The 23,579-nt window shown below is 41.8% G+C and overlaps 1 protein-coding gene across 2 annotated transcripts in view; it reads right to left on the reverse strand.

Annotated features, from left to right (window-relative positions):
* Positions 1-23,579, reverse strand: part of LOC132815443 (disks large-associated protein 1-like) — a 209,176-nt gene that overhangs the window by 20,724 nt on the left and 164,873 nt on the right. For both annotated transcript variants that reach the window (XM_060824381.1, XM_060824382.1), the window contains 3 exons: positions 19,742-20,106; positions 17,015-17,100; positions 7,807-8,225 (listed from right to left, as the gene is read on the reverse strand). In XM_060824381.1, the coding sequence (XP_060680364.1) occupies positions 7,807-8,225; positions 17,015-17,100; positions 19,742-20,106 (870 nt within the window). The remainder of the gene's footprint in view (positions 1-7,806; positions 8,226-17,014; positions 17,101-19,741; positions 20,107-23,579) is intronic.

Here is a 23,579-nt window from a genome sequence, read left to right on the forward strand (position 1 = left end):
TCCTCACTTTCTCCCAGTTTTCTCAAGGTGGGAGAGTTTACAAAACAAATCATGTTGCAAGGCAAATGGAGATTGTAATGGGGCAGGTAAAGAAGCAAAAAATGTGTCTGTAGAAAGTGGAAATGGGAAAACAAATGCATTAACACCCAATTGCCAGGTTGGCACTGCTGTCTCACAGCACCAGAGACCTGGGTTCAATTCCCGCCTCAGGCGACTGTCTGTGTGGAGTTTGCACATTCTCTCCGTGTCTGCATGGGTTTCCTCCGGGTGCTCCGGTTTCCTCCCACAGTCCAAAGATGTGCAGGTTAGGTGAATTGGCCATGCTAAATTGTCCCTGGTGTTAGGTGAAAGGGTGAATGTAGGGGAATGGGTCTGGGTGGGTTGGTCTTTGGAGGGTCGGTGTGGACTTGTTGGCCTGAAGGGCCTGTTTCCACACTGTAAGTAATCTAATTAAAAAAAAAACAAAAGGGAGCAGGGTTTATCAGCTTAAATTCTTGAATCTGAAGTTGAGTCTGGAAGGCTGTATTGTGCCTCATGTGAAAGTGTGGTCTGTTCTTTGAGCTTCTTTTGAGCCTCAATGGAGATGTGTAGGAGACAGAGGACAGAGAGATGTCATGAATTAACAAGACAGTTAACTGGAAGCTAGGGTCAAGCTTGTAGGCTGATTGGATGTGTTCTACAAAGTGATAAATGATAATCCAATGTGTTTGGTCCATGTGCTTTCCTTTATTGGTCAGTGCATTGAGTATAGGTGTTGGGAGGTCATGCTGCAGCTGTACAGGATATTGGTTAGGCTACTATTGGAATACTGCGTGTAATTCTGGTCTCCCCCTATGCGAAGGATGTTGTGAAATTTGAAAGGGTTCAGAAAAGATTTACAAGGATGTTGCCAGGGCTGGAGGGTTTGAGCTATAAGGAGAGCCTGAATAGGCTGGGGCTGTTTTCCCTGGAGAGTCGGAGGCTGAGGGGTGACCTTATAGAGGTTTATAAAATCATGAGGGGCATGGATAGGATAAATAGACAAAGTATTTTCCCTGGGGTGGGCAAGTCCAGAACTAGAGGACATAGGTTTAGGATGAGAGGAGAAGGATTTAAAAGGGGCCTAAATGGCCAACATTTTCAATCAGAGGGTGGGGAGTGTGTATGGAATGAGCTGCCAGATGAAGTGGTGGAGGCTGGTACATTTACAATATTTAAAAGGCATCTGGATGGGTATTTGAATAGGACTAGTTTAGAGGGATATGGGCTAAATGCTGGTAAATGGCACTAGATTTGTTTAGGATATCTGATCATCATGAACAAGTTGGACTGAAGAGTCTGTTTCTATGCTGTATATCTCTATGACTCCATTTCGAAAGAGATTTGAGGTACTGTAAGTTAATAAAGTCTGCTGTGTTTCTTCTTTATTCTGTTTATTTTTATTTCCAATCTTTATTTCTAATACTGCCCCACTGTGACATAATCCGAAAACACAGCACTAACTTCCAAGTGCATGCTAACTACACCCTGATGTACCTCACCAATATCTTCTTCCGCAATATCTTTAAACAGCCAGATTGCCAACAACCAAGACAGGAAGTGCTGGACTAACTCAGCATGTCTGGCAGTGCCTGTGGAGAGAAACACAGGGGTAACATTTTAAATCCAGTGACTCTTTGTCGGAGCTGAAAGCAGCTGGGGAATGGTGGTGATGGCGGGGATGGGGTGGGGGAATGGGGAGAGCAGTGAGCAAAATCGATGGAGATGGTGTCCACAGCGAGAGAAAAAAATGGAAGGCAGCAAAAAGGATTTCTGATAATAAGCTGGGGGAAGCAGTAAATGTTGAATGGGGACTAATGGGAAGAGTGAATATTTACATCTTGTAGAAGTTCTGTTCTTCTCTCTGACAAGATTTCTTTTTGAATATCTCTTCTTGTTCAGCACCATTACTTTTGTTTTTCCTGCTAGTGTTTGACAAGGTATTTGGTGAAGTGTGCTATCATAGTCACATATTCCTCCTCAGCAACTGCTTCCTGTTCAGACTTATCTCAGATGGATTCCAACCTTTTTGTTTCAAACTACCCAAGAGCCTCACAGCACCAGAGACCTGGGTTCAATACCCGCCTCAGGCAACTCACTGTGTGGAGTTTGCACATTCTCCCCGTGTCTGCGTGGGTTTCCTTCGGGTGCTCCGGTTTCCTCCCACTGTCCAAAGATGTACAGGTTAGGTGAACTGGCCATGTTAAATTGCCTGTAGTGTTAGGTGAAGGGGTAAAGGTAGGGGTATGAGTCTGGCTAGGTTGTGCTTCAGCGGGTCGGGGTGGACTTGATGGGCCGAAGGGCCTGTTTCTACACTGTAAGTAATCTAATCTAATCTAATCTAATTACAGGTACAGTTTGCTGCCAGCTCAACCGGCCCATTTTCAACGAGTCACACTTCTCTTTGGCATCCATTCAGCATTTACTTGTCTCTTACTATCAGCAAGCTGTTTGCCTGCTCCCCCTCTTACTCTCTCTTTCTCTTTTTCTCTCTCTCTCTCTCTGTGGGCACTGTCTCCATCTCTTGGACTCACTCCTTTCCCATTCCCCAATCCCACACCCAGTCACCATCATAAATAGCCCCATTTTTTAGTTGCTGCTATTTGTAAACAATTGTCACTGAACTCAAAGTGCATCTCTCTTTACAGACGTTGCCAGACCTTCTGAGTTTCACCAGCACTTTCTGATTCTGATGTTATTTCCTCATTCTCTGGGGAATCTATGATAACCTTGGCCTTTCTCTTCCATCTTATATATTGAAAGAAGCTGGTCATCTGGGTATTACTTGCAAGCTTAGCCTTGCTTTCTTTTGTCATCTTTTGTTGGTTTTCAAAACTTCCCCAATTCTATGGCCTAGCATTGATCACTTCCATGTTGAATGCTTTGTCTTTCAATGTGATATTTTTCTTGTGAGGCACGTACTATTTTCTTCAATGTCTCCCATTGTTTCTTAACCATCTTCACCGCTAAATTGCTTTCCCAGCCCACTCCAACTAACTCTGTCCTTATACCATTGTATTACTGTTATTTAAGTTTAACACATTTGTTTCTGACCTCGATGTTGCCCTCTAAAACCAAAGGCTAAATTCTGCTATGTTAAAAACCACACAACACCAGGTTATAGTCCAATAGGTTTAATTGGAAGCACACTAGCTTTCGGAGTGACGCTCCTTCATTAGCCACAACCACCTGATGAAGGAGCGGTGCTACAAAAGCTAATGCTTCCAGTTAAACCTGTTAGACTATAACCTGGTGTTGGTTGTGTGATTTTTTACTTTGTACACCCCAGTCCAATGCCGGCATCTCCAAATCATAAATTCTACTATGTTTTGGTCACTGTTTCTGTCCCTGTTTTAATGTGACAAAATATCAGTGGTATACCGGAGGACTGGAAAAATTTTAAATGCCAGCAAAAGCTTACCCGAAAAGAAAAAGAGAATGTAATTGAACTGTGAGGATAATTTAGCAAATTAAATATTAAAACATGGAGCTTCTTTAAATATATAAAATGGAAGACAGAAGTCAAAGTGAACGTAGTCCCCTTAAAGAATGAGGCTGGAGAAATAATAATGGGGAACAAAAATATAGCAATTCTGGTCACTTCATCACAGAAAGAATGGGGGGGTACAGAGGAGGTTCACCAAGATGTTGTCTGGGATGGAGCAATTGAGCTATAAGGAGAAACTAGACAGGCTTGGTTTGTTTTCTTTAGAGTAGTGAGGCTGAGGGGCTACATGATTGAGGTGTACAAGATTATGAAGCAGATGGATAGGATGAGTAGGGAGTGGTTGTTGCCCTTGGCTGAGTGGTCAATCATGAGGGGTATAGTTTTGAGGGTAACAGACAGGAAGTTCAGAGGGGATTTGAGAAAAAGCTTTGTTACTCAGGTGGGAATCTGGAATGCACTATGTGAGAGGGTAGTGGATACCTGGAACTCTTACAAATTGGATGAGCAATTGAAATACTATAGTGAGTCAAGGGTGTAGTGCTGGAAAAGCACATAAGGTCAGGCAGCATCAGAGAAGCAGGAATATCGACCTTTCGGGCAAAAGCCATTCATCAGGAATGGGGTTGGGAGCCACGGGTATGGAGAGATAAACGTGAGGGGATGGGGCTGGAGAGTTAGGTAGTTGAGAGTGCGATAGGCAGATGGAGGTGAGGGTAAAGGTGATAGATCAGAGGGGAGGGTGAAGAGGACAGGTGAGAAGGAAGATGGACAGATGGGACAGGTCATGAGGACGGTGCTGAGCTGGAAGGTTGGAACTGGGGTAAGGTGGGGGGAGGGGAAATGTGGAAATGGGTGAAATCCACATTGATGCCATGGGGTTGAAGGGTCCTGTGGTGGAAGGTGAGGTATTGTTCCTCCAGGTGTCGGGTGGTGAGGGAGCGGCGATGGAGGAGGCCCAGGAACTGCATGTCCTTGGAACAGTGGGAGGGGGAGTTGAAATGTTCGGCCACGGGGAGATGGGGTTGGTTGGTGTAGGTGGTCTGGAAATGTTCCCTAAAGTGCTTTGTGAGGAGGCATCCTGTCTCCCCAATGTAGAGGAGACCGTATCTGGAGCAACAAATACAGTAAATGACATTGGTGGAAGTGCAGGGGAAACTCTGATAGATGTGGAAGACTCCTTTGGGGCCTTGAATGGAGGTGAGGGGGAAGGTGTGGGCGCAGGTTTTGCAATTCTAGGTGTGGCAGGGGAAGATGCCGGGAGAGGATAGTGGGTTGTTGGGGGGGGGTGTGGACCTGACCAGGTAGTCATGAAGGGAACGGTCTTTACAGAAAATGGATGAAGTGGAGAGGGAAATATATCTCTGGTGGTTGGGTCCTTTTGTAGGTGACTCCTTCATCGTCACTTCCTTACCACTTGACACCTGGAGGAAGAACACCTGATTTTCCACCTTGGGACCCTCCAACCCCATGGCATCAATGTGGATTTCACCAGTTTCCTCATTTCCCCTTCCCCACCTTACCCCAGTTCTAACCTTCCAGCTAAGCACCGCCCTCATGACCTGTCCCATTTGTCCATCTTTCTTCCCACTTATACTCTCCGCCCTCCCCTCTGACATATCACCTTTACCCCCACCTCCATCTATCTATTGCACTCTCAACTACCTACGCCTCTCAGCCCCACACCCTCCCATTTATCTCTCCACTGCCGAGGTTCCCAGCCTCATTCCTGATGAAGGGCTTTTGCCCGAAATGTCGATTTTCCTGCTTCTCTGGTGTTGCTTGGCCTGCTGTGCTTTTCCAGCACCACACTCCTGACTCTGATAACTCCAGCATCTGCAGTCCTCACTTTCGCCTACTTGAAATATTACAGCATTCAAGGATATGGGAAAGGGCAGGAATTTGGGATTCATGCATTTTTTAATGGCAGTCATTGTCAGTGTAGATTTCATGGGCCAAAGGACCTTCTGTGCACTGTATGACTCTGTGACTCTATAGCAGAGGAGTTGAATAAATACTTTACATCAGACGTCAGGATACAGGATATTGATAGGATTCCATTGACACAAAATTACAAAGGAGCTAAAGGTGGGGAAGGGGAAGGAAATAAATGCAATAATTACTACAAGAAAAAAGACACAAAGGAAGCTAATGGGCAAAGGCCAGTAAGTCCCATGGACCTGATGTGTGGCATGCCAAGATTCTGAAGGAAGCAGCTACAGAGATAATAGCTGCCATTAAGTATAGTCAAGACTGAGACAGACAGATTTTTAATCAGTAAAGGAATCAAGGCTGAAGCAGATAAGGCAAGAAAATGAAGTTGAGGGTTATCAAATCAGCCATGATTTTATTGAATGGCAGAGCAGATTGATAGGCCAAATATCCTACTTATGCTTCGATATCTTATCATTACATGGTTTTCTTACCATCTCCCAGCTTGGCCAAAGGAACCTCTGTGAACTCTATGTGAGGCATAAACCTCTGAAAGAACCTCTTCTTTAAAACATTCTTATTCTGCAGTAGAGACTTGAAATAAGGCAATAGGCCTCTTATTTGTGGGTAGCTGGTAAGGGATATCTCTTAGGAGAAAGAAACAGCTAATTTTTCAGATCTTTTAAATGTTCATTCTAGTCTCATGGGGGTTGCATTTCCAGGTCCCAACCTCTTGTCATAACTCCAATACACAGCTAAACCGCATACTTACAGCACGACGGAGCACAGCAGCTGGTATCATGAGGCTAAAGCACTAATAAAAGTAAGTGCAGAAATGAATCATCTGCAGTCCCAAAGGTGCAAAGCTCCAGAGACAGAGAGAGAGGTAGATGTATCTTCTGAAGAGCTTTGAAAATCAATTAACTTAAGAAAACCAGACTCCCGTAACTTCATGGATTTCACCTCCTCCCACCCAGTTCCTGTAAGAACTCTATCCCGTTCTCCCAATTCCTCTGCCTCCGCTGCATCTGTTTGGATGACGAGACATTCCACTCCCAAGCTTCCCAGATGTCCACCTATTTTGAACAACGTGCTTTTCCTTCCTCTGTCATCAAGACAGCCCTCCACCGCACCACCTCCACTCCCCGTTCCATTGCTCTAAACTCAGTCCCCCCTCCGAATGCAATAGAGACAGAATCCCCGTTGTCCTCAACACCGCCCCACCAGTCTCAACATCCAACACATCATCCTTAAACACTTCCGACAATTCCAACCAGACACCACCATCAAGAATATCTTCCCCTCCCCACCCCTTTCTGCCTTCTGCAAGGACCATTCCCTTCAAGAGTCCTTGGTTTGCGCCACTCTCCCCATTGACCACCCCAAACCCCCAGGTACCTTCACCTGCAACTGGAAAAGATGCAACACCTTCCAGTGCACTACCATCCTCACCTCTGTCCAAGGCCCAAACCATCCTTCAGTGAGACAGAGGTTCACCTGCCTCTCTTCCAACCTACTTTACTGCATCAGGTGTTCCCACTGTGGTCTTCTCTACATCAAGACACCAAAGGTAAAGTTAGGGAATGGTGCACCAGGCATCTGAGCCGGGCCCACAGGGGCTGACTGGACATCCCAGTCACTGCCCATTTTAATTCCTCTTTCCACTCCCATTCCGACATGACCATCCTTGGCCTCCTCTATTGCCACAATAAACCAAACTGCAAATTGGAGGAGCAACACCTCAACTTCCACCTGAGCAGCCTACAGCCTGGAGGACTCAACATCGAGTTCTCCAATTTCAAATAACCTCCCTCCCCTCCCCCTCCCCCTCCCTTCCACTCCTCCCTGCCACTAACTAGATTCATTCCTCCCATTGACCAACAAGGTTGTAGCTCTACCCGTCTTCATCTATCCCCAATTCACCACTCTGCCTCTGCCATCCTCTTTACTGCAGCTCCCCCTACACCCACCCCCCGTCCTGAAGAAGGGTTACACCTGAAACATCAATTTCTCCACCTCCTGATGCTGCTTGGCTTGCTGTGTTCTTCCAGTCTCCTGCCTGTCTACTGTGGATTCCAGCATCTGCAGTTTTTTTGTCTCTATGCTGTCACCTTGGAGGGGCAACTGTTCCACTGGATAGCCAGCGATAACAGGTGGGTTGGGGAGGGGAGGGGGGGACGGGGCGTGAGGGAGGAGGGTCTCCTAGCAGAATGGAGCACTTGTCACGACAACTACTCTGATACTGGGAAGCTGCCTCTGGCCTCTGAAAAGGTTAGTTGTCTGCACAGTAATCTTGACGGACAACATTAACTGAGAATATTCATCTCTGTAGGTAAACAAGAGATAAGATCAGATACATTTTATAAACTAGCTGGGATATGCATTTGTTTCGAATGCAGAGCATCACTTACTTTCCTCCGGAAGATCATTGTCTTGTTCTTCCTTTTCCATTTGTTTACACCAGGCGTCCATTCGTTCTTTCTCGGCTTGAAGCAACTTCATAAACCATCGGCCATCCCTTTGACACACTGCCCTCTGACTTGCTTCTACACTGGCCTCTGATACAGAGTCGATCCAGGGTTCAGGAGGAGGCAGAAAAGAAGGATCAAAGTCTGAGTCAAATTCATGTTCCTGTGCGTAGGCCTGCACGTGATTTCCCTCCACTCCAAGAAAGCTAGCTGTGGATGTACTTGCATCTTTGGAAAATTGCCTTATCAATGGGCCTGAAGCCACTTCCTCGGGTCCTACTGAGTCTTCTGGGTGTTCCTGATCATCCAGATCTGCCTGTACTGCTGCTGTCACACTGTTTGACCGTGTAAATCTTCGAAAGCTTCAATAGAATAGAAATAAAGCTGTAACAAAACAATTGAGCTATCTTCATGTATATAAATTATGAAGGAAAGTACTGTAGCTGATAGTCCTAAACTGTAAGTTGTATTGCCAAGGTCAGCATACTGCCAAGTTTGAGCTACATTACATACGAACATCCTAGTTAACTAATTCTCAGCTGCCACCATGGGAGAAAGCATTGACCACATGTGCTCTGGATGCTATTGAGGGGCAACAAAATAAATTAACTCTGGATCATCATCCAGCGATGGCGTGTGGATTCTGTGTGTAAGGTCTTATCATCCCTTCTAAGGTACCAATATTATCTTAGGTTTGATGAAAGTGGGGTTAGCGCCCCTTTCCTACCAACTCTTAGTCTAAGTGTGGGAGTTGTTAGCAAAGGAGAGCTAACCCCACTTTCATCAAACCTAAGATAACCTAAGATAAACTTCCACTCTGAGTGGGAGTTAGAAACCAGCCTTATCTGCAGAAGTCTTACATAACCACTTCAGGACATAGAGGTGCGTGAAATACTGCTGCTTTCACATGACCAGAATATGTTTCCTAAAGTGGGGTGGAAAATTTCAATGCTGTGAAACTGTGAACACTAGGCACAATGGGGGAAGCTGCAAATTTAGATTGGTGTCCTGCGAAGTGGCTTTGCAGCAGAAGACAGTAATGAGGAGTGGTAAAGATTTTGGTACATTTGGATGCTCATTGTGTTGCAGGAACTCTCATGTCAGGTGTGGGATAGTAGGAGGCAAGAGCCTCTGAAATTGTTCAGTCAAAGGGAGAGGTCAGCAGGTTTTAGATATTGCTTATCTGAACCTAGGCTGCAGCTGATCATGGTTGGGGTAGGGATCACAATTGCTTTGGAAGTTAGTCAAACAACCAAGGGGCTGCTTCATAAGCTCTGAGGGATAATTACTACTAGGGCTAGGTTACGTGGTTCTCCACAAGAATTAAAGGGGATTTGTTGACATTTATGTGTTCCCACAACATTAGTAGATTTGAGTCATAATTAACATTGGCCAGGAGCTGTTCCCTCTGTAGTGGGCATCTTTAATATAGATAGGTAAAAACAATGACTGCAGATGCTGGAAACCAGATTCTGGATTAGTGGTGCTGGAAGAGCACAGCAGTTCAGGCAGCATCCGAGGAGCAGTAAAATCGACGTTTCGGGCAAAAGCCCTACATCAGGAATAAAGGCAGAGAGCCTGAAGCGTGGAGAGATAAGCTTCAGGCTCTCTGCCTTTATTCCTGATGAAGGGCTTTTGCCCGAAATGTCGATTTTACTGCTCCTCGGATGCTGCCTGAACTGCTGTGCTCTTCCAGCACCACTAATCCAGAATCTTAATATAGATGCCCAGTCTGTTCCAGGAAGTTGATTTGGAAGCATAATAAATATTAATTTGAATGATTTGCCTTTTATTAAACTGTTCCAATTAGGGAAGACCTTATTTTTACCCAGAGATACCATGTTATGGGCTCTTAACAAAACTGGATTGTAACATTCATTTACAGCATCAGCAATGCATGTATCTGGTACAGACAGCAAACACAGACTCTTCAAAATGGCTTTACCCACTATAGAATCAGGACATTGGAATTGTCAACGAATGTTGAGTTGGAATGTTCCATGCTGTAGGTATATCTTACATGTTATATACAAACTTAACAAAGATTTATTTTGAAAATAACAATTCAAATTAGTGCAGCCTTGTGGATAAGATACAATTTAATGACAATAGACAACAGAAATTTAAGATATATTGAACTGGAGAACTTCTAAATTCAAACATCTTCAAAATACACCAACACATGTTTTCACAAACAAACCAAATGCACAAACTGAAAAGCACATACACTGACAGAAGTGTTACAATAAAACAGTTATTAGACCCTATAAAATTTGACTTCTTTGGAAGTGGTGATATGATGATTATTAAAACATAATATTATTAGATACTTGTGACTAATTTGCAACTGAATGATTTTAAAGGGAGTTATTTCTGTGGTTATGAATACCCACCTGGAAGAGGAATCAATTAAACTGTATTTTAGAAATATAATGACCAAAGTAAAAAGGATAAGGATGAATGATTGGAAATCTTGGTTTGACCATCTAATGCTCAACATGTATAATTATAGGGCTATTCTGGCCTGTAGTATGAAAGTCATGCATTGTCTGGTGAACAAGCTATAGATTCCAATGTGTTCACTTTTTGCACAGATTAAAGCTATGGTGTTATGAGCCTACCTCACTGTTGGTTGATTACATTGACAAAAACATATGCTGGGAGGTGTAGGTGTTGTAGGGTGTTGTTAAGGGCAGGGAGTATGTCAGGGGTGTTACAGGGTGAGCACCCCTGAGAGGGAGAAAGGAAAATAATATGTGCATTAGAAAAGTCCTCGCTTACCTTTTGAGGTTATGTTTCATACGAATTTCAGTTACTTGGATCACAATTAATATCCACTATTACAAGTACATCAAGGAGATTTAATAAACATTATAGATTATAAACATATCAGTTGCAAATTGTCATGAGTTACTACAATTTCCATATCACTTGGAACAATCATTGTCGGAATTAATTTGTAATCAATGTGGATTCCCTCATTCATAATAAAAATATTACATTTATCCAAATTTAATATTTCATTCCCACACACAAAATAAAGAAAATGAAAATCTTACATTCTTATAGCAATTTATCATGTTTCTCAGAAATGATACAAAAAACTTTTAAGACACAGAATTAATTTGGTTTATGTGAGAATTGTCATATGGCAACAAGGTCCCAAAAAGAGCAATGGTGGATGTTAAACTGCAAACCCGAAGAGCCATAAATATTCTCCTTTGCATTTGTATGTTATTTTGTGGGAAGCAGCATCTCAAAGAGTTAGACATGTCCTCCACTCTACTTTTACATTGCACTATTACATTATATACCAGCAAGCCACTTGCTACCAAGAATTCTTTTGATAGGATTGTAGAATTGACTGGACTTTGAACCTTGGCTCAATAGCTACTGTAAGTAAAAAATGAGGTCTGCAGATGCTGGAGATCACAGCTGCAAATGTGTTGCTGGTCAAAGCACAGCAGGTTAGGCAGCATCTCAGGAATAGAGAATTGGCTTGTCTCAGTGAGAATATGCAGTGTGGTTTGGGATGAAACTAAAAAGCTGGACATCATGAGAACCTTCTGGGTGTGTTTTCAACAGGTAGGCATATTTTATATGGCCCAGCCAACCACCTTCTCACCCATCCGCAAAATCATTCAATCTGCTGTGCTCAAGGTATAGAGTATGTACCAGTCTTTACTCAGTGTTTCACGCTCCATGTGTGAAATTCTGACTGCACAGAACTATAACACAGAAGATTAAGTACCAGATATTTGCATCAGATACCTCCTGTCCAGTCATTATCAGTCACTCCATTAAAACTATGAAAGGCAAGGGCTCTTGTGGTGTAGTGGTAGCATTCCTACCTCTGAGCTAGGAGGGCTGGGTTCAGGTCTGACCTGTTCCAGAATACAATGTCCCTGGGCAGGTTTAGGTTAGATTTCCTACAGTATGGAAACAGGCCCTTCGGCCCAACAAGTCCATATCTACCCTCTGAAGAGCAACCCACCCATTCCCTACATTTACCCCTGACTAATGCACCTAACACTATGGGCAATTTAGCATGACCAATTCACCTGACCTGCACATCTTTGAATTGTGGGAAGAAACTGAAGCACCTGGAGGAAACCCACGCAGACAAAGGGAGATGTCCAAACTCCAGACAGACAGTCGCCTGAGGTGGGAATTTAACCCGGGTCTCTGTTGCTATGAGGCAGCAGTGCTAACCACTGAGCCACCAGGTTGATTTGGAAGAAAAACTTACATCTACAAATACTGCCGCCTACACATCTGGCAATGTTCAAAATTAAAACATAAGAGTAGTTATGTGCCATCTGACCTTTCTTCACAGTTAGCAGAAAGTACACATCTGACAGCTTTTTACCAAAGGCTTGCATAGAAGAGAGAAGCAACCACAAAGGATGGCTGCAGGATGAATACTCAGAGGTACCTAAGGCACACACATCATATAACCCTTCATTATCTTTCATCTGCTATAGCTCTTTGACAACACTTGAGCCATCTTTCAATCAGAAAATATTAACACTCAAGTTTTCCCATTCTTCTCACTAGTTACCTACATGGAGAATCACAGCTCTGAGACTAACACCGTAGTCTGTATATATGAATGCTAATGTTTCTTAATGATTCTGTTATATAAATGAGGGGTTTTGGAAAATGAGTAATGTAACATTTTTGACTTTCCATCTGACACCTTTGAGGTACAGGACTGGACAGCAAAGGCATTTGTGCCTATCCTGTAAGGGGGATTGAATAATAATAGACATTTAGAGAGAGAATGTCTAATCTGCTCCTGCCAGCTGCAACGTCTTAATGAAAACTCGGGTAAGGGTAGTACAGCACCAACAAATCTATGTATTTTTCTAGGCACTCCTGATCTCACTCCCAACATTCACTAGTTTTGAAGACCCTGGTCCCCTTTTGAGATGATGTGTGTTTGTCCACCACTGCAACCTCCTGAACCTCATGTCCCTGGTCTTGTTGGCACTGACCATTCCTCCTTCTTCTTGTCCTCTTCTTTCTTAACCTCAGAAATGCTAATACTGGGTTAAATTGGTCAAACCTATGGCATAGAAATACTGATCTGTGAAGAAATATCAGAACGACGTATCAGTATTCTATTTGAGATCTTGCCATAGTCCAGCTACTCTTTGGAATCATCAGGCTGTTCAGGGGTTGAGTAAAAGCCTGCCCTTAAACCACCTCGACATTGTGCAGTGCAGTTTTCACAATGTCTGATCAATTTTCCACTTCCTCATTCTGCCATAAGCAAGATATTTATAGTTTTGATCTTTATACATTGCTTTCCATACATATGGCAATCTGTATCTTGGTGGCCTTTATTATTCCCTGTAATACAGCTTCATGGATCTTGGAATATATAGCCTGCATAATGGTGTCATCGCTTGGAGATACACAGAATCTGTGTACCTCCATATGCAGTAACTCCTTGACCCTCACAACATCATCATGACTCTTGGTGAAACATTAGATGCCCTTCTTCTCAGAGTTAAAAGTATCATGGAACATGGCTGGGACAGTGTTGTGGGTTGATGGAGATTATTCACCTTTATTCTGCAGTGAGTACTTCCCTTTGATGCATAGTGTTGAACTGTATGATCAAGTAATAGTATTTTTTGCTTTCTTTTTTGATTCTGTTTTGGTGTATTTGTGCTGTGCTGGAATATAAACGAACTGATTTTGGGCCATTTGTACTGCTCAATCTCTGTGATACATTTGTATATCATCCTTTCATCCTCTACCATGCCTTTCTACACTTCAATTTCCCCTCTTCACTGCAGGTGGCCTTCCATCTTCTCTGGTAGCCCCATCAGACACTATTCTTCAACAATCTCCTCCTGTGACTGTCAGCCATTTCACTATCTCTCTTAATCTTCCTGTCTTTCCTTTCAACTCCATTGTCATCCATGTTCTCATGTCCAGATGTGAAGGTGCTAGTGTTGGACTGAGGTCCATGTCCAGAATTAGCCTTACAGCTCCACTTACTCAACTCACCTGCTCGTTCTCGCCTCTCAGCAAGCTAACTGTCCCATTGTTTTCCCCTATCTGAACATGCAGTTCCCACTCTTCCTTGTCGACTAAGCCCTTATCATTGTGACTCCATCCCAGTTTCCTCCCACCATTTCCTTTCAGTGGTCCCAAAAATCAAGTCCTTATGGATTTGTCCCCTATTGTTCATTTCTTTGACCGAAGTTGAGCCCTGCATGTTTGCCTTGGCAAAGACTTTTGGTAAAAACAATGACTGCAGATGCTGGAAACCAGATTGTGGATCAGTGGTGCTGGAAGAGCACAGCAGTTCAGGCAGCATCCAATGAGCAGCGAAATTGATGTTTCAGCAGGATGAAGGGCTTTTGCCAGAAACGTCGATTTCGCTGCTCATTGGATGCTGCCTGAACTGCTGTGCTCTTCCAGCACCACTGATCCAGAAAGACTTTTGGTGTCAGCTAGGATGGATGCCTCACTTTAGGCAGGCTTGCTGACTCACTGAGGCTTCACTTCTTACACTGTAAGCGTGTGAGAACTACAAGCAAGGTTACATATGACTGTGACTTCTCATGAACTGGTTTCACGTGATGCGGTTTCTCTCCTAACACTGTGAGCACCTTGCAAGAACCAGCTTGGTTCAGAATCAGCCAAGTTAATGAAGAAGTTTCTACTTACCAGAGATGACAATGTCTACCCAGCCAGGATGTGTGTGTGATGTATATGTAGTATATAGACATATGAGTTTGTGGACATGCTGGTTTCCCATAACAAGATTGCACTTGTGAATGTAATTCTAGACAGCTGGGGTGCTAATAAGTATTCATGAAATGCTAATAAGTGCAAGAGATATTCCTGATCATCAAGGTCAGGAAAGTGACTTACCTGAAATGTTGTGAGAAGTTATTCCCTAAACTTTAACCAGGAATCTGATTATTTACCTCTTGTCCAATTATGTTCCCCTGCCTGCCATCTAAAAGTTGCTTGCAGAAGATTCCACTCACATTTGATTTCTTCATCCCTGCTCAATGCCCAATTTGAACCATAGGAAATGGTAAGAGTGTGGGTAATCACCAAAGGGAGAGTTAACCACTGCCATGATATCTACCATTCTTGAATAACATGCTGTCCCTGTCTTAGAGGGCAATGTGTGAAGACTGGTCGCTAAGCCTTGTGTCTGCCATCGTGAAGCATATGCACAACATGTGTAATATTGCCAGGCTATCAATCCAACTCATCGATGTGGTAGACAGACTATCACCAACCCCACTTCATTACACCTTATTAAGTTATAGAGGTGTGCAGCATAGAAAGAGGCCTTTCAGCCCATCAAGTCTGCACCAGTCAAAAACAATTACCTAACTGTTCTAATCCTACTTTACAGCATTTGGCCTACAGCACTTTGCATCCAATTACATTCCCCTCCACGCCCTTGTAAAAGGTGGGCCCGGAAGATCCACCTACTTTGTGGTGGGTGAGTCACGCAGATTTGAAGATCTTGCAAGAGGGCTAATCAATTTAATCTAATCTCTCCTTAAATTGATTAAAGCAGCTAATTGCTACAGCAGTACGTTACAGATGGCAGTCTGTTTCACATACCTTTTGTGTGAAAGGAAATATTTTCTTTCGTATCTTAGGTCCTGCTATTATTTTGCTACTTGTGGCCTCTAACTGTACTTGCCATCAAGTTAGATGATATAAATGTACCTAGTCCTCCTGGCCGTTATCAACCTACAATATATTTGCATTCAAGCTTCTTTTTTCCCAATGAAAGCAAGTTTAGATCCCTTTGCAAAAAGTGGTGCCCAGTTCACTTTACCCAGCAGAGGTTTGCCTGTTTCTGGCCATAATTACTACTTTAAGAGTAATAAAAGTAGAGCAAACTATTCCGATCTTGAATTCTTTCGAACAATGCAGTTGGTGAAACAATAGTCAGCAGCATGCTCACAGGCATACACGACTTTGGATTTTCATAAGTATTCTATGTAAAGTGAATGAACAAGATTTTTCAGTGTAAACAGAGCTACTAATAATTATGCAAGAATTCCAGTTTCTATTTGAGTTTTGGCACATAGAGTATTCTCAAACAGTTTTAAGGAAAACGCAATTAAGTGGTAACTTAAAACAAAACCTTGCCCATCTGGAAATGTTACTTTGTAAACAAATTTTGTTAATAAGCAATTGTGTAGCTTAGCAGTAGAAGGTCACAAAAGCCATAATCTTTCACTGTCAGTGAAAATGTTTTGAGCAGTTAGAATTCACTCTTCCAGCATGGAGTTAGAACTTCCAGGTTTTAAGTACTATTTTCACCTCTTCTTTCAAATCAATTGTTATTGCAAAAACTAAGTTAGATACTGCAACAACATTAAGATTAGATTAATAAGGTGAGTAGCCAAATAAAAGAAATATATGAAATAAAAGAGACAGCAATAATGCAATTAAAATTCATTTCAGCCTTTTTATTAATGGAATAAATATACACCAATTTGTAGTACTTTGCTGTCAATTTTGTACAGGCCATTAGATAATGAGTAAATATGGTGACATGTTTAGAGTATCGAGAAGTTTTTGCAGTTCCAAAGTTTCTTTACTGCTTTCAGTCTCATGTGATAATACTTTCCTATGTTAAAGGATACTCACACAGAATGACTGACTAATTTCACAAGGCAAAGACTAGTAGGTAGCTGAAAATGTGTTGCTGGAAAAGCACAGCAGGTCAGGCAGCATCCAAGGAGCAGGAGAATCGACGTTTCGGGCATGAGCCCTTCTTCAGGAGAAGGTATCATGCCCAAAACGTCGATTCTCCTGCTCCTTGGATGCTGCCTGATGTGCTGCGCTTTTCCAGCAATACATTTTCAGCTCTGATCTCTAGAATCTGCAGTCCTCACTTTCTCCTAAAAGACTGGTAGGTACAAAAGTTCTGGAACAATTCACCAACAAAAAATGCAAAGTAAATGGATGAGCTGTGTTGGGCCAAATTACTTTTTGAGTCCATACTTATCTTGTAATTGGGTACTGTCTAATAATTTACCACATAGTCAAGGAATCTATGGTGTGTATATTGTTGCACTGCAATAATGAAGGGTGATTTCCAAAATGTGATAATATCTTGTGTGAAACAAGACAGAATGATTCAACTTACCATTTCTCTGACTCCACTTGAATTCCTACTGACTGAAATTTGTTTGTGTTGAAATCTGCTAAAGTGGGCTGGTCAGGCCCATCAACCTAAGAGGGAAAGGAATAGGTAAAGAACAATTTATAAGACAAAACAAATCTGATAAAATAGATAAATAATAATTTAACATACGATTTTAATTCAATTATGCCCGAGCTTTGTTATTTTAAATACTGCAGACATTCATAAACAGGTGTCAGTTCATCACTATGTACATCAATACTTGTATTGTAAGCAAAGGAATGGGTCACTAAAAACATCATTACACAACAAAGCATTGAAATGCAACCATGATAAGTTAGTACATTAAATACTATGTTAACTGCATTATCATCCATCATGAATTTGTAAACGAACACTCTGAAATGATTAAATCACCCTGGTTTCTGCAAAAGCTAAAACATTAGCTTGTTAAAACTGCAAAGACGTGTCAGACATATTTCAGCCATTCAGGAGGAAAATGACTAAACTGCATGTTTAATTTATGCTTGAGATTTTTGGTAAAGCTACATTTTAGCAAATAGTGTAACAATCAAAGTACATAGGTGTGCAACATGCATACAACTGATCAGAAACACAAGTCTAGCTGAAACAAACAAGTTAGCTTAAGGTCAACATTTATCAAATCAGTAAAACAAGACTTTGTTGTAAGTAATCTAAACTACAAAGAAAACATTCCAGTGTAAGCGATGATTATGACTTGACTCTTATACAAAAGCAGCTTGCCTTGGAATGAGTCCAGAACTGTGTACATGGAGACCTGAAATCAGTCTACAGTATCCAGGCAGCAGAAAAGCTAACTGTGGTGACGTGATAGTTCCAATTGTTCCAGCCGTATTTAGTTGAACACATGACAAAATCTTGAATGTATTAAAGAGCACACATAGCACTTTTAAGCAGCCTTTGGTCATTGATCATGAAAAATCGCGTCTGTGTTCACGTTATGTATGTGAACAAATCTGCATCTCAAACAAATAAACTGAGTTGGTAGAAAAAGCAGCATGCATTCTCACACAGTTATTGTGTGTAGCAGCAGAGCCAGTGATTCATGTGTTGATGACTAAGTGATATATTACAGCAACTCCAGGTCTCCCAGAGACATTAACATCATGATTCTACACAATACAGTTTGACCTAGTTTATAACTTTCATATTGAAACAAAAATAAACAATACTCCAGCTTACTGAACAGCAAAGAAGCACTAGAATAGATGCTAAAATTTACATCTGACAGTTCTTAAGTTCTCTGCCTGAAGGCAGGTCTTTGGTGATTAATTGCTGAACTGCACAAAAGTGCCAATGTTTATACTACTGGTACGCTGAAGAAACAATTTCTGAATCTATCTCGACCGGAATGGGGATCGAGTCCTGTGCTACAGACTCTAACCTGATCAGCCAATGTCTGAGGAGCAGGAAAATCGAAATTTTGGGCGTAAGCCCATCATCAGGAATGCCCTCATTCCTGATGAAGGGCTTATGCCCGAAACTTTGATTCTCCTGCTCCTCGGATGCTTCCTGATCTGCTGTGCTTTTCCAGCACTACAATCTCAACTCTGATCTCCAGCATCTGCAGTCCTCACTTTCTACTCCATAGCTCACTGTCCAGCCAACTGAACTAACTTGACCCCATTCAGTTGTTGCAGTAAACCAAAGAAATCAGGTCACCTTAGGAACAAAGATTCAACAAGGGTTATCATAATAAATCATGTAAAGATGGTTAGTGTCATTGGCACTTCTACATTGGATAATAAAACATCACATGCAAGAGTAGTTGAGCAGGTATCAGGTTTTAGATTCAATAAAGTAACAAAATACTATTTGATGCTCAGTCATTATTACTAAGCCATGTTATTGATTCCATAACATAAAAAGAATTATATAAAAATATTGATCATTGTTAGCATAAATGGAGAAATATCAACAGATTGGGATTAAACAGCTAGCATTGGGCTAAAATTCTGAAACCACCCACTGACAGCATTATGGAAACACCTTCATTAAACAATTGCAGTGGTTCCTTAAGACTCAAAACTACTTTTTCAATAGCTCGTAGGAATCCCAAGCTCTGGAGAACATTTAAAAAAATCTTGTAAATTATTTCCTTCTGTCCTGCCTGATTTGTATTTAAACATAAGGCAAATTCCCAATTGGAAACTGGGCTACTTGCAGACCTATCCAAATCTCTGTTCCCATCAAATTGACACTAGTACATTTGCCACATTTTAAAATGCACTGTTCTTGATTTTCAGACAGCAGGGAAAGAAAGTGATAATTTCAGAGAGTCCAACTAAAACATAAAAAGAACTTCAGATCATTGCTGCTGAAGAAGTTTACTGCAAGTTACCAGAACTATGTCTTGATGCAACAGAAGATATCAATGAAATGTAATGATGCCAAGAAAAACTATTCCTCCTGGGTGCCCAACAACGAATGTCAATGATCTGAGGTCTGAAGATCCTACCTGTAGAACAAAATTCTTTCACAAAAGTCATTTGAAACTATAAACATAGTTTGCAAATTAAGAGGTGCTATAATTTTATCTTGGAAGTAACTGTCACTGATGTTGTAGTGCAAAACTTAAACTATACTGAATTCCTTACTCAACACTTTAAGCTATAAATCCAATGAAACTAAAATTGTCTACCAGCACCTTGTATTCACAACTAACATAAGCAACAAGGGATACTCCACCTGAATTCCAACAGAAGAACATTTGTTTTTTCTCAAAACATCCGCCTTTGATTCCCCTGCTGGCAGGATTCCCTTGTCACTTGCTGGTGTGTTGTCAATGTGCTGTTGACTGTTAGATGGTCCATGAACCTGTGCATTTGCAGCTTCGATAGCAGCATTTAAGGCTTTGACACTGTCCAAACTTTCTGTAGAGTTACTTAGTCCTGACTGGCTGTTTAAATCACCCCTCTGGGTATGACCATCCAAATATGCATCTTGAGCAGATTCTGTGCTGCTCTGGGCAGTGATCGAGATGAATGGTTTAATTGTGGTCCGTGGTGGAACTGGAGGAGGATTCTTCTTATATGTAGTAATACACGATGACACTGGTTAGACAGACAAAAAACAAAATGTCAAATATTTCTCCAAAATTTTGGGTATTGGATGCACAATTATACTCATGACCAATTTTAGAGCTTTGCTTTCAAATTTTAACGTAACTGTGATAAAATTCTAAAACTGCAATTGAATGAAAAGGATTTGACAAGCTATCCCATAATGTACAGTCTCTCGCAATAGTGACAAAACTTTTGAACAGCTCTTCACCCTCCTGAGTAAAAATGGAGTGCCAAAACACTTCATGCAACAATAATAAGAATAATTACGGAAGCTACCTTTTACATGCGGTGCAAACAAAATCCATAAGCTTGCAAAATAATTATTTGGATCAAATTGAAAATGGTCCATATGCTCTCAACAAACTCCTTAACTCAATAACTGTCAGAAATGTACAGGACTTCACATATAACCATAACGTGCAATTCCAGTACAGTTCCACAGATAATCAATCGAAGACAGATACAAAATGACACATTGCATTCAATTTTAAATCCTGAGAGTGAGGCGTCAGGTGAACACCCCACTTTAGTTTGTGGGTTTTAGGTTGCACTTAGACCACATTTAATAGATCAACCTGGCACGGTGGCACAGTGGTTAGCACTGCTGCCTCAAAGTGCCAGGGACCTGGGTTCAATTCCCGCCTCAGGCAACTGACTGTGTGGAGTTTGCACGTTCCCCCAGTGTCTGTGTGGGTTTGCTCCGGTTTCCTCCCACAGTCCAAAGATGTGCGGGTCAGGTGAATTGGCCATGCTAAATTGCCCATAGTGTTAGTTAAGGGGTAAATGTAGGGGTATGGGTGGATTGCGGGTCGGTGTGGACTTGTTGGGCCGAAGGGCCTGTTTCCACACTGTAAGTAATCTAATCTAAACCCAATCTTGCAGTGGATATTTCAAAACTTTGTTAGGCTGCTCATTCCTCATTCAGGTCTGGGCACTACTTACTGACTTTTTGCTTTTTATCATTAGGATTAAAATCCCTATATTGGGGAAACAGGCCCTTTGGCCCAATAATTCCTCACAGACACCCCCCCCCCCCCCCGCCACTCCACTGAAGAGTAACCCACCTAGACCCACTCTCCAACCCTATTTTTACCCCTGACTAATGCACCTAACCTACACATCCCAACACTATAGGCAATTTAGAATGGCCAGTTCACCTAACCTGTACATCTCTGGATTGGGAGGAAGCTCACGCAGACAGAGGGAGGATGTGCAAACTCCACACAGACAGTCACTCAAGGTTGGAGTTTAACACAGATCCCTGTGCTGTGAGGCAACAGTGCTAACCACTGAGTCATTCTGGCACGTGATACAGAAAGCAGGCCAGTTAGCCTAACATCTATCATTGGGAAAATGCTGGAGTCCATTATTAAGCAAAAAAAATGAAAGGCCATTAAGAAATGCTTAATGCAATAAAACAGAGTCAATATAATTTTGTGAAAGGGAAATCATGTTTGATAAACTTGGTAGTATCCTTTGAGAATATAGGAGAAAGTGAGGACTGCAGATGCTGGAGATCAGAGCTGAAAAATGTGTTGCTGGAAAAGCGCAGCAGGTCAGACAGCATCCAAGGAGCAGGAGAATCGACATTTTGGGCATAAGCCCTTCTTCAGGAATCCTGATTCCTGTGGAAGGGCTTATGCTTGAAATATCGTTTCTCCTGCTCCTTGGATGCTGCCTGACCTGCTCCGCTTTTCCAGCAACACATTCTCCTTTGAGAATATAACAAGCTGAACTAGTAGATGAAAGGCTTTGGCCTGAAATGTCGATTTTCCTGCTCCTCGGGTGCTGACTGACCTGTTGTGCTTTTCTAGCACTATCCTAATCTTGACTCTAATCTCCAGCATCTGCAGTACCCAGTTCCACCTGAGCTAGTAAAGGCCAACTGATAGATGCTGTATATTTGGATTTCCAAAAGACATTTGATAAAGTGTCACTTAAAAGGTCATTGTACAAGATAGGAGCTCAGGTTGGAATGCCATGACTAATAGAGTGACACAGGGATCAGTCTGAGAGCTTCAATTATCTATGACATATATTAACAACTTGGAGAAGAGCCAGAGTAAAATATATTTTGCAAACTCTCCTTATTTTGTTTATGTGGTGTGGGATATGAACATTTCTGCAAGGCCAGCATTTGTTATCCAGTCTGAATTGTCATTGAATAGTGATGGTGAGTTGCATTCTTGAAGTGCTGTAGTTCATGATGTGTAGGTACACCAACAATGCTTTTTAAAAAAAAGAATGTTCATGGGATGTCGGCATCACTGGCTCAGCCAACATCTATTGCCTAGACAGCAGTTAAGAGTCAACCCACATTCCTGTGTCTGGAGTTAAGTACAGATCAGACCAGGTAAGGATGGCAAATTTCCATCTTTAAAGACATGAGTGAACCAGGTAAGTTTTCATGACCATCTTCAGTAGTTGTATGGCTACCATTAGGCTAGCTTTTCATTCCAGATTTTGTTGAATTCAAATTTCCCCATCTACCATGGTGAGAAATGACTCCTTGATCCCAGAACATTAGCCTGGGGTTCTAGACTACTGACCAGGAATACATTACTATACCACCTCCCTTGATCACAGTAATCCAATAACAGTGAAATATATGGTGATTTAGTTCCAAGTTCAGATGGTGCGTCTCCTGGAAGGGAAAATGCAGCTGGCAGTGTTCTATGCCACAGCTGTCCTTGTTCTTAAATGGTAGTGGTAGAGAGTAAATGTTTGGAAGGTACTGCTGAAGGATCCTTTGGGTCCCAATATATGTTATAAGGAACTGACTTAGTTGACCTATGAGGTTCCTGTTGGGTGAAGTGAGTTACTTGCCTTTTAATGTCTGTGAGCTGGTTTGCATCGCTCTGTTTTGATACTCACTGTATGAATTGGGCTAAATGATCATGCAGAAATTTTTTTATACCCATCTTCAATACAGTATTCCTTAGTAGAGATATAGGACACATTTGCACTACTATGGAAATTTTGGGAATGTAGTGCTGTATCCCACTTATTTTTTCACAAATGCAGATGGTAAATTCAGCAGCTGTTCACAAGACAGCCATCTTAGATCTCAAAGTACAGCACCAACTGCAGAAGAATTGCATATTTGCTTTCAGCTGCAGTTTAGGAGTTAATTTAAAGAAACTCATTGCAAATGGTGCAAATTATAGTCAGTATAAAATAGCGAAGTAATTTATTTCAGTGATTACAAAAATAACTCTAATCAGTTAGGAAATGGTTAGCAAGCACAGGTTAACAAAAACTAATCGTAGACTCATAGAATCCTGATGTACAGAAGAAGATTATTTGGCTTATTTTGTCTAGGTCTATTTTCCACAAGATCAACACAGCACAAAGTGTCATTTTCCCTCTTTTACGTCATAGCCTTACTAGCTTTTCATGTCCCAAATAAAGAACCTAGTTTCAGACAGACAGAAGTACAGAGTCAATAAATTAGATGACAA

The sequence above is a fragment of the Hemiscyllium ocellatum genome, chromosome 4, assembly GCF_020745735.1.
Source record: "Hemiscyllium ocellatum isolate sHemOce1 chromosome 4, sHemOce1.pat.X.cur, whole genome shotgun sequence".
NCBI classification, from domain to species: domain Eukaryota; kingdom Metazoa; phylum Chordata; class Chondrichthyes; order Orectolobiformes; family Hemiscylliidae; genus Hemiscyllium; species Hemiscyllium ocellatum.